General features: G+C 34.2%; 1 protein-coding gene and 1 long non-coding RNA gene across 2 annotated transcripts; both read left to right on the top strand.

Moving 5' to 3' along the window:
• On the top strand, nucleotides 1–3,680 carry LOC113764971. The gene is made up of 4 exons (XM_027309020.1): nucleotides 1–2,258; nucleotides 2,359–2,622; nucleotides 2,740–2,827; nucleotides 2,910–3,680. The coding sequence occupies exons 1-4, from the start codon at nucleotides 1–3 to the stop codon at nucleotides 3,678–3,680; spliced, it is 3,381 nt and encodes a 1,126-aa protein (XP_027164821.1).
• Nucleotides 3,681–6,558: 2,878 nt separating this feature from the next.
• LOC113764500 lies at nucleotides 6,559–7,091 on the top strand. Its single transcript, XR_003467627.1, has 2 exons — nucleotides 6,559–6,703; nucleotides 6,834–7,091. It is a non-coding gene; the product is annotated as an uncharacterized LOC113764500 (long non-coding RNA).
• Nucleotides 7,092–12,946: the final 5,855 nt, after the last annotated feature.

Here is a 12,946-nt window from a genome sequence, read left to right as displayed (position 1 = left end):
ATGGATAAGGGTTGGATGTTCCTGGCTGATAGATGGTGTGATGAATATAGGAATGGACTAGAGAAATTTTTGACAATGGCAAAACAGCACAAAGGTGATAAACCAAAGATTAGATGTCCATGCAGGAAATGCAGAAATGTGAAGTACTACTCTGTTCATGTTGTTGAGAGTCATCTGTTGTATAAGGGGATGGATAGTACTTATACATATTGGAAATTTCATGGGGAAACTCTACCTAATGAAAATTCAAATGTTCATTCATGTTGTGATAATGAGCATGAAATTAATGCTAACAATGCAGAAGTAAATGATGACGAAATGCAAGAAATTTTAGAAGACATCTATTGGGGGACCTTTAATGAAGAAGAATTAAATGGTGGGAGTAATAAGGAGGTTTCTTCTAGAAAAGAAGATGAGTTAGAAAAATTTGATAGATTATTTAAAGATGCTAAGCGGGCCTTATATCCTGGCTGCAAAAAGTATTCAATATTACTTTTTGTTGTAAAATTGCTACACTTGAAGGTACTCAATCGATGGAGTAATAAATCTTTTACCATGCTTCTTCAACTATTGAAGGACTCCTACCCCGATGATAACTTACTTCCATCCTCTTACTATGATTCAAGAAAGTTATTGGGGGGCATTGGGTTGCGATGTGACCTGATTCATGCATGCAAGAATGACTGTGTTCTCTTTTGGAAGGAATATGAAGGATTGGATCATTGTCCAAAATGTTTTCAATCTAGATGGAAAATAAATGATGGCAAAGGTAAAAAAGTTCCTCAGAAGATTCTTCGCTACTTTCCTTTGAAGCCAAGACTGCAGAGACTATTTATGTCAAGAAAAATAGCATCTTATATGAGATGGCACAAGGAAAAACGAGTTGAAGAAATAGGGGTCTTAAGTCATCCAGCAGATGGTGAATCATGGAAAGAGTTTGATAAGAAATTTCCATGGTTTGCTGAAGATGCTCGAAATGTTCGTCTTGCATTGTCAAGTGATGGTTTCAACCCTTTCAATAATATGTGTAACTCCTATAGTATGTGGCCAGTGGTGCTCATAAACTATAATATGCCACCATGGGTATCAAAAAGGGAGCCTTATTTCTTCTTGTCACTACTTATTCCAGGTCGTCGGTCACCGGGAAAGGATATTGACGTGTTTTTGCAACCTTTGATTGATGAACTGTTAGAATTGTTCAAAGGGGTTTGGACATATGATTCTGTGACTGAACAATGCTTCCTTCTACATGCAGCACTTATGTGGACTATAAATGACTTTCCGGCTTATGGAGACTTATCTGGTTGGGTGACCAAGGGAAAAATGGCATGCCCTTGCTGCAATGATAAAACGGACTATCAGTCATTGAGAAACAAGATTGGTTACTTGGGCCACCGTCGCTTTTTGCCTGATAATCATGTGTGGCGAAATGATGGCAAAAAATTTAATGGTAGGGTAGAGAGAAGGTTGAAACCACGGGAATTGTCAGGTGAAGAAATTCTTGAACAATTACAAGTTGTTGAGGGTGTAACACTTGGAAAAAATCCAAATACTAAGAAAAGGAAGCGCAGTCTTGAAGAAAGAAACTGGACTAAGAAGAGCATATTTTACCAATTACCATATTGGAAAGATATTCTACTAAAACACAACATCGATGTTATGCACACTGCTAAGAATTGGTGTGATAATATTATGGGAACTTTGCTTAACTTAGAAAACAAGTCAAAGGATACAGATAAAGCTCGGCGGGATTTGGAGGACATGGACATTCGGCATGAGCTACACTTACATCGAAGAAATGGCAAGCTTGAAAAGCCACAAGCATGCTATAATCTGTTACCAAAAGAGCGACAAGGTTTTTGTGAATTTTTGAGTTCAGTGAAGTATCCTGATGGCTATGCAGCTAACATATCAAGATGTGTCAACATAAAAGATGGTAAGATATCAGGATTAAAGAGCCATGATTGTCACATTCTTTTGCAACGAATGCTTCCTGTCGGATTGCGCGGATTCTTGTCAACAGATATGTATACTTTAATATGTGAAGTAGCCAAGTTCTTTCAAGATCTGTGTTCAAAAAAGCTTAGTTTGGAAGAGATTGAGAAATTAGAAAAGAACATAGTAATGATATTGTGCAAGTTGGAAATGATCTTTCCACCAGCTTTTTTCGATATTATGATCCATTTAGCTGTTCACTTACCCCGTGAAGCCAAACTTGGAGGGCCTGTCCAACATAGGTGGATGTACCCTTTTGAAAGGTAAGTATGATTCTTCTTAATATGACTTCCTAAAAATATATTAGCTAAGTTAGATCACTAACTGCTATATATGCTTATAACAGTTTTTTTACACATTTAGGTACCTAGGAAGTCTCAAAGGAACTGTGAAAAACAAAGCCTATCCAGAGGGTTCAATTGCAGAAACATATATTGTCAATGAAAGTTTAACTTTCTGCTCCTTATATCTTGATGGAATTGAGACAAAATTCAATCGACCGGATAGGTATTATGATGGAGAAAATCCTGCTCATGACAGGTTATCCATATTTTCCCATAAAATTCGTCCAATTGGAGCGCCTCTAGGTGCCACTTTGACTAGGGATCAATATAATTTGGTCCATTGGTATGTCCTTGACAATTGTGATGAATTGCGACCATTTTTGCTGTAAGTAAATCTTTTTACCAATAATTTAGTTGAACAATTTGAGAAATGCAGTTTCTAATTATGCACTATGAACAGTGAGCATGAGGAAGAGCTAAAAAGAAGAAATCCATCAAACCTCTTTGAGAGACAGAAAGTTGAATTTCCATTATGGTTTAGAAAAAAAGTAAGCTATGCTCTTCTTATTAATAAGGAGAAGATTGCTTTAAGACTAAAATTTTGATGTTCACTAACTGTTATTTATGCAGATGAAGAACTTGCATGATCAAGGAGACTGTCAAGCGAATAAAGATCTATATTCACTTGCAATGGGGCCAGATATTCGTACCACCATGTATCCCGGTTGTATAGTCAATGGAGTTAAGTTCCTAACTAAGGAGCGTGATAGTCGTCGAAAGACACAAAATAGTGGTATATGTACTGAGGGAGAGCACAATAATGAAATTATAGACTTCTATGGAATTGTTAAAGAAGTCATGCAGCTAAGATATAGGGGGAACTGCCAAGTTCTTTTATTTGGGTGTGAATGGTTTGATTCTAGGACAGCTCGCTGTGATAAGTATTTCACAAGTGTTAATTTTGGGAAAAAATGGTATGCAAATGAACCTTATGTTCTTGCTACTCAGGCCACCCAAGTTTTCTATGTTAATGACACAAAATTGGGTGGAGATTGGCATGTAGCTCTTGTTGCAGATCACAGACATATATGGGATCCATCACTTTTCCAACCCACTGATGAAAATGATCCTGAAGATGCATTTGGTAATCATGAAGCATACCAACAGAATGAGTGTTCAGAAATCATGTTTGAAGTTCAAGACTATGAAGCATTTTCATTGGACAGAACTGATGTTGACCCAGAAACCATTGATTTAGAGGATAATGCACCGGGTGACGAAGCTGAGAATGAGTTGGATGATTTCATTAATGATGAGATGATTGATGAAGAGTCAGGAAGCACCAGAGAAAGTGAAGAAGAACCTTACTTGAGCTTTAGTTCTGACAGTGACATAGAGTGACTTATGACATTTTTTTGTAAAAATGAAGTGTATCTGTACCACTCTTGTTTCATGAAAAAGATCTATTTTGTGTATTACAATCATTATCAGTTGCTTTTTGTGTCCTTTTATGATAGTTAAAAGTTATTTTGATTCGCATGTTGGGTGCATCCTTTATACTTGTAATCTTATTTGAGATACTAATAGTGGTCTAATATAGATGCCAGGCAATGCGTTATGGGCAAGACAATTTGAAAAAGTTGCAGCAAGCAAACAATCTAATCCGGCATCTAATGCACCAAAGGTTTGCACTGGGGATCAGCTGATGCAAAAGTCTGTCACGGTGAGAACTAAAACCTTTCCTACAATTGCTTAGATTTACTCACATTAGTGTAATAAATTTAATATGTTGTTTTTGTGTCTATAAAGCAGGTAGCTCCGAGAGAAACAAACTCTAACCACATCCCTCATGGAACATCAAACATGGAACCAGTCATGAATCTTTTCATAGACATGGAATCTGCTATAGTAAGTTTTTCATTTAATGCCTGTATGTTAAGCAATTAAGATTGTTATTCTATTACTGAAGATCATAGCTAATGATATTATATCTCATCCTAGGTGGGGGCTAGAGTTTTGCAATCTCAGCAAGTAACAAACAAGCCTCCAATTCAATCCTTCAGGACTTTCCAAAATTGCCCAGTTGGTGTAATCTTCTCCACCTACTAATCTTTTTGCCTCTCAAAATTGCCTAGTTGGTGTAATGTTGCATTTATATTCATAATGTCAATATGATTATTTCGGCTAAGTTACATTTTTTTTTTTTGCAAAGACCTCTGTTCATAGCTGACATGATCATTTGTTTGTTTGACAAAAGGAGCTATCCACTAATGAAATTGAAGCACAAAATGAGTCTGCTAACCACAATGCAGCTTCAAGAGTGGCAAATCAAATTACTCAATCAACAAATAATGAACATAATACAGATCAGGTCCATAATGCATCCAATTCAACAGGAACAAATGCAGGTGATTTTAACCTTGTTGATATTATAAATATGTCCTAGTTTTGTAGATGTTAGCAGATAGTATTATCCTAAACTGCTGCAAAATTTCAATTTCTACATACTCACCTTGTTCTTAGCTTTGTTAGCCCCTAGAAAGCGTGGACCCAATCGAAATATTAGGCTTGAGAAAGAAGTAAGGGCAAGAAGGGAGCAAGATCTAGAAGGTGAAAAATACAGACCACCAATATTAATACCTGAAGATGAGAATGCACCTGTTGGTGAATGGAGTGCATGCTTTGCAAGAGAGCTCGGTCTTATCCTTAGGCAAGATGCACCAGTACGAGTACAGAATTGGACAGCCATGGACAAGTCAGCCAAGGAGGATCTTTATGAACGTGCAGTGGTATGATACATTTAATTCATTTCGTATCATTTACAAATTTCTAAACTTATTTTTGTAAATTTTACAGGACACATTTAATTTGGACTGGACAAAGCCGCATGTTCAAGATGCTGTTAAGAATCAATTTGGACGACTGTATGGAAATTTTAGGAACAAATGTCATCAACACTACAAAAAGTATGGGGGAGGTGCAAATGGAAGGGCCAATCCTCCTGTCCACTTTCTTGAGAGAAGGGATGATTGGGTTTGGATCTGTGACAATATCTTTGACAATGAGGATTGGAAGGTAAGTAAATATCTATACATTGATTTTTGTTAAAATGATTCATGCATAGAGAATTAAGTTCTTGACAAGATCATACCTTGTATATTAGACTCGTTCAAGAACTAATGCACTAAATCGTGCAAATCTGGAGTATGTGCACAAGCTGGGATCTAAGTCTTTTCCACAAAAACGTCATGAAATGGTAAACTCGCATCCTATATTACCAATTTGCTGTGACTATGGGGTCAGAAGTTCTTAAATCCAGTCAAAATGAAAATTTTCAAACATATTTGTGCATTCATATGTTGCCTATTTTGTCAGACCAATCCAGAGACAAATGAGAAACCCAGTCTTATTGATTTGTTTGATATCGCATACAGAAATAGAAAAGGATGGTCCTCTCATCTTGCTGAAGAAAGGCATGTAAGTCATGCATATCAAACAAATTTGTCAATAAAAAATATTTTAAGTTGAGAGCTTATACTATGGTACAAATTTTATATCTTGCAGCAAGAAATGATTAATTTGAAAAATCAACCTATTTCTGAAAATGAGCCGCCAAAGTCTGAGGTTGAGATAATTGAACAAGTTTGCCAAAAAAAGTCCGGTTATATCTGTGGGAAACCTCGTGGAGTTAGACCTCCATCTCGAAGGCAATATAGTAGGGGAACCAATGGCAGCAATGATAGACAAATGGAGAGCATCGTTGCTGAGCAAAAGTCACAACTGGAGGCTGCACATTCTAAAATTGAGGAACAACAAGCTCAACTTCAGCACCTACAAGAGTCAATAGATTGGTTGATGGCAGAAGTGAAAAACAGGACTGTAGCTAATGCCAATAGCTAATTTTATAAATTAGCAAGGTAAGATATTCTAAATTTTGAATCCTGATTAGTAGCTAAAATATCTAGTTGTATTATCATTCTTTCAAACAATTTAGTTTATGAGGTCACCAATTTGTGCTTCTGTGTGATGATGTTAGTACGAATCTCAATTAATATGAATGCATAGAGTCAGTTCTCTATTATTTCTGGTAATACACTGTGACAAAATGATGAATGGATGTGATGCAAGCTATATGTGATTTTGGAAAGCAATATATGGGTAGCCAAATACATTGGAAGTTTTAGTGCTAAGAAATGCAGTTGAGGCACAATGGTTTTAGTAAAAAATTTCATTATGTTTGGAAAATCTCTTATATTAAATATTTGTTTTGCAGGTTTATTTTGGAGATTTTGGATGGAAATAGGCTGTGCAATCTAGAAGGAGCCATTTGAGCTTGAATTGTTTTTGTAGTTTGGCTTGTTTTGGATGTGGTAGATGATAAAATATTTTGAAGCCAGGCTTATTTTTGTTTAAAAGGTGTAATGGTATGTGTTTTACTTGCTCTATGTGGCAATTTGTCTTCTTGACAAAAGTCCTGTAATTCAATTCTAAAAATTCTTGCAGTTAATTTTTTGCTTGAATTTAGCTTGTTAATATGTGATTTTTCTAGTGCAGGTTAACATTGCGAATTTGGAGATAGGTTGCAATCTGGAAGGCACCGTGAAAGTGTTTAAAATGTTTAGGTGGCTTGTTTGGGATGTAATAGGTGACAAGACCTTTTGGAAGCTCAACTTTGTTTTAAACGGTGGTTATAAACTCTAGTTATTTTGGAAAGGCACAATTGCTGTTCATGTATTTTTCAAGTAATGACTTCAACTTTTGGTCATGCATAGGTGCTGAATTATGATTAAATGTCACACGTCCCTTTTTCCATCCTAGTTTATGCTTGTTGCTTTTTTTAGTTTCAATTTGCCGTGTAATGAAAGTGGGAAAGTCTAAGAGAGAAATGGGCAATTTTCTTAGCCCATAGAATAAATCTCTCATGAGATTTCATAACCCTCAGTGCTGTCAATATGAAATCCCAAGTAACTGTGCCATATCAGAAGATTTGACTGGCTTTGTACGAAACCTTCCACTCCCTTTGAAAAATGCATATAGAGAGATGGATATAATTTACCGGGAGATTTTCATTACTGCATATGGAATTCATCAAGGGCTTAAAAATGGTCATCAACCAGACAAGATTGTTTATTGATCATTCTGCACAGGTCTTGGGAAAGCTCTACTTTCAACGATTAGGTGCAGAAATTTTGGTAAAGTTTTTCCTTTTATCTCATTAATCTTCTTGGTTGGGTATTTGTTGTATATTGAACATCTGGAGCTTGGAGCACTAGATTTAGTTAATTTGCTGCAAAAATTTTGGGGCTTCTATCTTTAGAAGTAATGCAAAATAATAAAGGTTTATTATAACCCACCAGTTATTTGACAAATTGCCTCTTTCAAACTAAGTTCAAGGGAATTAAATCCTTTGAGAACTAGCATCATTGTTTGGTCTCAGACATGGAACTTGGAGATTCATATAGACTAAATACTTTAAATCAAGCGTATTTATGGGTTTTGAATTTTATATCTACCAACCAAACAATGCAGGCATGGAAAGAGTGTTACACATGGTTCATTAGCTTTCACAACTCTGTCAAAGAACTTCAAATTTCATGAAATGGTTGTTATGTACTTCCTTTGTCCGTAGTTGTTATCATATTTTTACTTTATTGATGTTCTAAAATAAGAGTCGCTATTTCAAATTAAATACATACTTTTCAATTTTTCCATTTGATTTTTTTTTTATTTCAATACACTTCTATTAAAACAATATTTTGAATTCAAAGGATATATATGTAATTCATCAATGCCACCTTATCTAAATATAATGATTAATACTCACTGAAACTTCTAAAGTACTTTATTTCAATCAATTTTGTAATTAAGGAGAGATTAAGCCTATTACACAAGACTTTTTTCTTAATAAATAAATTACATACTTTCGTAACAATTCAAGAATAAATTGATAGGCACTGTGAAGCGCTTGTTACACAAAATTCTTTTTTTAAACTATGATTAAAATTTCATCATAAAAATATGAGTTTAGAAAAATAACACATATATTTAAAGTCACATTTGTTATGTTGGTATTAGAATAATAAAAATGGAGTGGTTTACAATTATTAATACTCAATGAAACTTCTAAAGTACATTATTTCAATCAATTTTGTATTTGACTAGAGATTAAACCCATTACACTAGACTTTTTTCTTAATAAATGAATTACATACTTTTGTAACAATTCAATAATAAGTGGATAGGCATTGTGAAGCACTTGTTACAGAAATTCCTTTTTATAAACTATGATTAAAATTTCATCATAGAAATATGAGTTTAGCAAAATAACACATATAGTTTAAAGTCACATTTGTTATGTTTGTATTAGAATAATAAAAATGGAGCGGTTTACAATTATTAATACTCAATGAAACTTCCAAAGTACATTATTTCGATCAATTTTGTAATTGATGAGAGATTAAACCTATTACACAAGACTTTTTTCTTAATAAATGCATTACATACTTTTGTAACAATTCAAGAATAAATGGATAGGCATTTTGAAGCACTTGTTACACGAAACACATATAGTTCAAAGTCACATTGTTATGTTGGCATTAGAATAATAAAAATGGAGTGGTTTACAATTATTAATACTCAATGAAATTTCTAAAGTACATTATTTCAATCAATTTTGTAATTGAGGAGAGATTAAGCCTATTACACAAGACTTTTTTTTTTCTTAATAAAAGAATTACATATTTTTATAACAATTCAAAAAAAATGGATAGGCAATCTAAAGAGCTTGTTACACAAAATTCTTTTCAATAAATTATGATCAAAAGTTCATCATAGAAATATGTGTTTAGCAAAATAACACATAGTTCAAAGTCACAATACAAATAGATTTAAAAGTTGAGGAACTGGAATTACAAGTAATTTACTATAATTTCATAGATTATAGTACATCTATACCAATTTTATTCTTTATCCTCGTATTTAAGACTTTAGAACAATTAAATTAAATCATCTAATTATTAACACTTATAAGTGTTTTATACAGTTACTTGAAAAAAAACTCATATATGAAATACATAAGATTTTTTTAATTATGGAAATGGGCATGTATTAGCACAAATATAATATAAATATTTATTGACTAGCACATTTGAAGGCATTCCTCTCATGCTATTTTACACGTAGTTAAGTTCTTTGAAGTTTAGCAAAAATATAAGAGTGAGGAATAATTTCAAGAAATGGCAATTACATATCATACAACAAACCTTTATTTGAAAATTAAATGCAAATTTATCAAACTTAGTTAATTTGATTAGAATATTTTCATTAGTTTCATTTTCTCATACATGATCTCTTTCAATTTTTATATACTTCTAACACTCAATATTCATTCTATATAATATACTCCGATTCTTAGAAACTTTAACTACAACACTTAAAACATCATTAATGTTTCAGAATTTAGGACGCGCGCTTTATTCCCTCCAAGAATTTATTTTTCCCGCAACATCCTTCCGGCAAAATTTGAAGGCTCATTACAGCTGAGGGATAATACTATTATATATATACATAGAAAGGCCGGTCCTCACTTATCTCTCTCAATTGATCAAGCACGCATATGTTCTTCTCTCAAAGGCCAAGATTGGTGGTTTTTAGTCCAAAATGGAAGAACAGATGCGGGAATTGCTAAACGTGAAGGAGACCTCTGAGGAATTGCTAAAAAATGAAGGCCCACCTCCTGTCTATCTCCTAAGAATTGCAAAACGTGAAGGAGCTTAGGTTTTATTGCTGTAAGAAAACCTCAGAGCAACTTCAATACTTCATCCATTTGCTTCAAATACTGTTAGATCTATAGTTTGGTGCCATTTCGTGAATCTTCATATCCTTCTTGTGCATTCTTATTACCATTATTGTGTTAGATTTCTAAGATTGCACTATTTTCCTCACAATTTTAGGAAAATTGAGTTCCAACCATTCTCTAGACTCTGTGAAGGTAAATTATGTGGGTTTGTGCTTAATTTCAAAGATTGTATTTTTCGATTGGTTGTGGTTTACGCTAACAACCTCTGATTTTCATCTTGTTTTCTGGTTGGTTGAGGTTAACTTCTCTGCTTTTCCTAGTTGGTTTAAGCCCCTGTTTTCATATGCAATCAGTAAAATTTCTCCATCTAATCTAATCTTCCCTTTTTGTACAGCTTCATCAAGTGAGATTTAAAGAGGGGCAGTGCTGATATGGAGCCATATCAAGTTAGTTCAATGCCTTCTTTTGAACTTACCTACAAGTGTAAAGAACAGGTCAGCCTCTGTTTGCATACTAAAAAGTTAGTTCCTGGTTGGTTGAGGTTAACTTCTCTGTTTTTCCTCGTTTGTTTAAACCTGTTTTCATATGCAATCAGTAAAATTTCTCCATCTAATCTAATCTTCCCTTTTTGTGCAGCTTCATCAAGTGAGATTTAAAGAGGGGCAATGCTGATATGGAGCCACATCAGGTTAGTTCGATTGAATGCCTTCTTCTGAACTTACCTACAAGTGTAAGGAACAGGTCAGCCTCTGTATACAAACTAAGTGTCAGAGGCAAGAGGACTTGGGGGTGATTTCAGGATTCATGGAATCACAATACTGGCTTGCAATTTACTGAAGTTGAAGTTGCAGTTCCATTCTACTAGGAATTTCTACATTTGTACTAAACTCTATTCCAACATGGGTCGTTTGGGTTTAGGTGCTTTTTGTGCACTTATTGTAAAACCTGATTTCAGGTATAAATATTTTGTTTCTTTTGGATATATTCTCATTGATAGTTGACAATTTTGGATTGCCAATTGGTTTCAAGCACTTCCTATTGTATGGCTCAAGATATTGAAAAAGCCGGATGTTGATGTATTACTCTGCTAGCAATTATTTTTAGCTAACCAAAGCTTTTGTATGTTCTTTACCGAATGTTTAGCAAAAGGGAGTTGTTGGGACCAGGTGATATTCCATAAAACTATCAAATACCGGGCTTATGAGTTTAAATTTGATGAGCATCTATGTTGGTGATGTTCATAAAAAAAAATTCCAAACAATTTGATACTTATAAGAAACTCGAAAATGTACAACAGACATGAGAAGCCAAATTTAAGCTATTTGCAGCTAAATTTTCTAACAAAACCACTCCATAATTGGCTCAGGGAATTAAGATTAGCATATTAAAATGGGATTAAGAAATGTTCACAACAGCATTGGAGGGGAACATTTTCCCACCGAATAGTTAGGCAAGAATCAACTATCGCTTGTTAGAGAGGAAACTTTCCTGGCCAAAAATGTTTTACTGGTATGGGGGATTGCAGATTTGTCAAAAAGCTCCTTGCCAATTCTATATTATTGGTGAGGATGCACTATTTCCTCACAAAACAGCTTGAATATTTGCAAGGAACCACTGGTTTTTGTGGGGAGTTTTTGACTTTAGTGGAGAGGAAAGTTTTTCTTGCCATAGCATTCGAGCAATTAGCGAGGAGGTCTGCCCTTGCTATTGATTTGTTCCATTAGTGAGAAAGGCAGCAGCATTCACGCTAATAACTTTTAGCGACGAGCATCTAGCGAGAAACTCGGCGAGGAAGCATTTTCCTTGCTAAAATTAATTGGCGAGGAAGTAAAAACTTTTGGCGACAACTTTTGTTCCTTGCCAAATCCCTTTTTTGTTGTAGTGTAAGAACCTGAACCCAAAGATCTTCGCTTCAAGGGTCTTGTTCAGTGCAGGAAGGATGACTTGCTGTGAATTAATTGTGAGATTTTAGTACAAATTGTTCTTTGTATATTAAGAACCTACTCAGTATAGCATTTGAACATAGTTGCGGTTGACATATTAATAAAGCTTTATAGTTGACCATTTCATGCAAGGTTTGATCTTTTGTGAAATCTTTTTCGTTCTGGTGTTAGGTGGGATGGAAGAAGTAGGGAGTCAAAAGTTGATGGTGATAGAGACAGCGACATTGTAACCCTTCATTTTAAAACTATAAAGAGCTGGTGTTTTATTGGAGAATGAGTTTATTTTTATTTTATCCGATAAATATATTTGTTTATGGGAAAATGGATACTCTGTTCTTATAATAGAGGAAAGCCATAAAGAACTGGTCTTTTATGGGAAAATATGACTTTTGTGAAAGTGACTGCGATTTGGTTTATGAAATTATCCAAAAAAAAATTTAGAATGAATTTGTTTGTTTTGAAAGTTGAATAACGGTCGTTAAATTTCAAATATTCCTTCCTTAAACTTCAAAATCTACAAAGTCTCATATTTTTGTTAAATAAAAAACCTACCAGTTTCTGCAATTATTCCTTTGTTTTATAAGAATTGTTATATCAGAGGTAAATTTGGAATTTAATTGCATTTAATTCCGAAACACTCATCAAACCAAGCATCAGGAGTTGGAATGATGCTAATTCCAATGTGTGAACCAAGCTAGATATTAAAATGAAAAGTTTAATTCCAAAACCAGAGTCTATTATTCCATTTCCATTTCCGATTTCAATATGTGAAACAAGCACCCCCTAAGATCCAATGGGCTCCCATACCCAAGTTTAATTTGGGTGGAATGGGTATGTAAAATATGGAATTAGACCTAATTCAAAATACATCCAATAGTACCCATTTAAAATATGGGTCTAATTAGGGCTTGCTTGAGACTTCCATG

This window comes from Coffea eugenioides, chromosome 3 (genome assembly GCF_003713205.1).
Source record: "Coffea eugenioides isolate CCC68of chromosome 3, Ceug_1.0, whole genome shotgun sequence".
Taxonomy (NCBI): Eukaryota; Viridiplantae; Streptophyta; class Magnoliopsida; order Gentianales; family Rubiaceae; genus Coffea; species Coffea eugenioides.
Note: the sequence above shows the minus strand (reverse complement) of the source record. Positions and strands in the feature narration are given on the sequence as shown.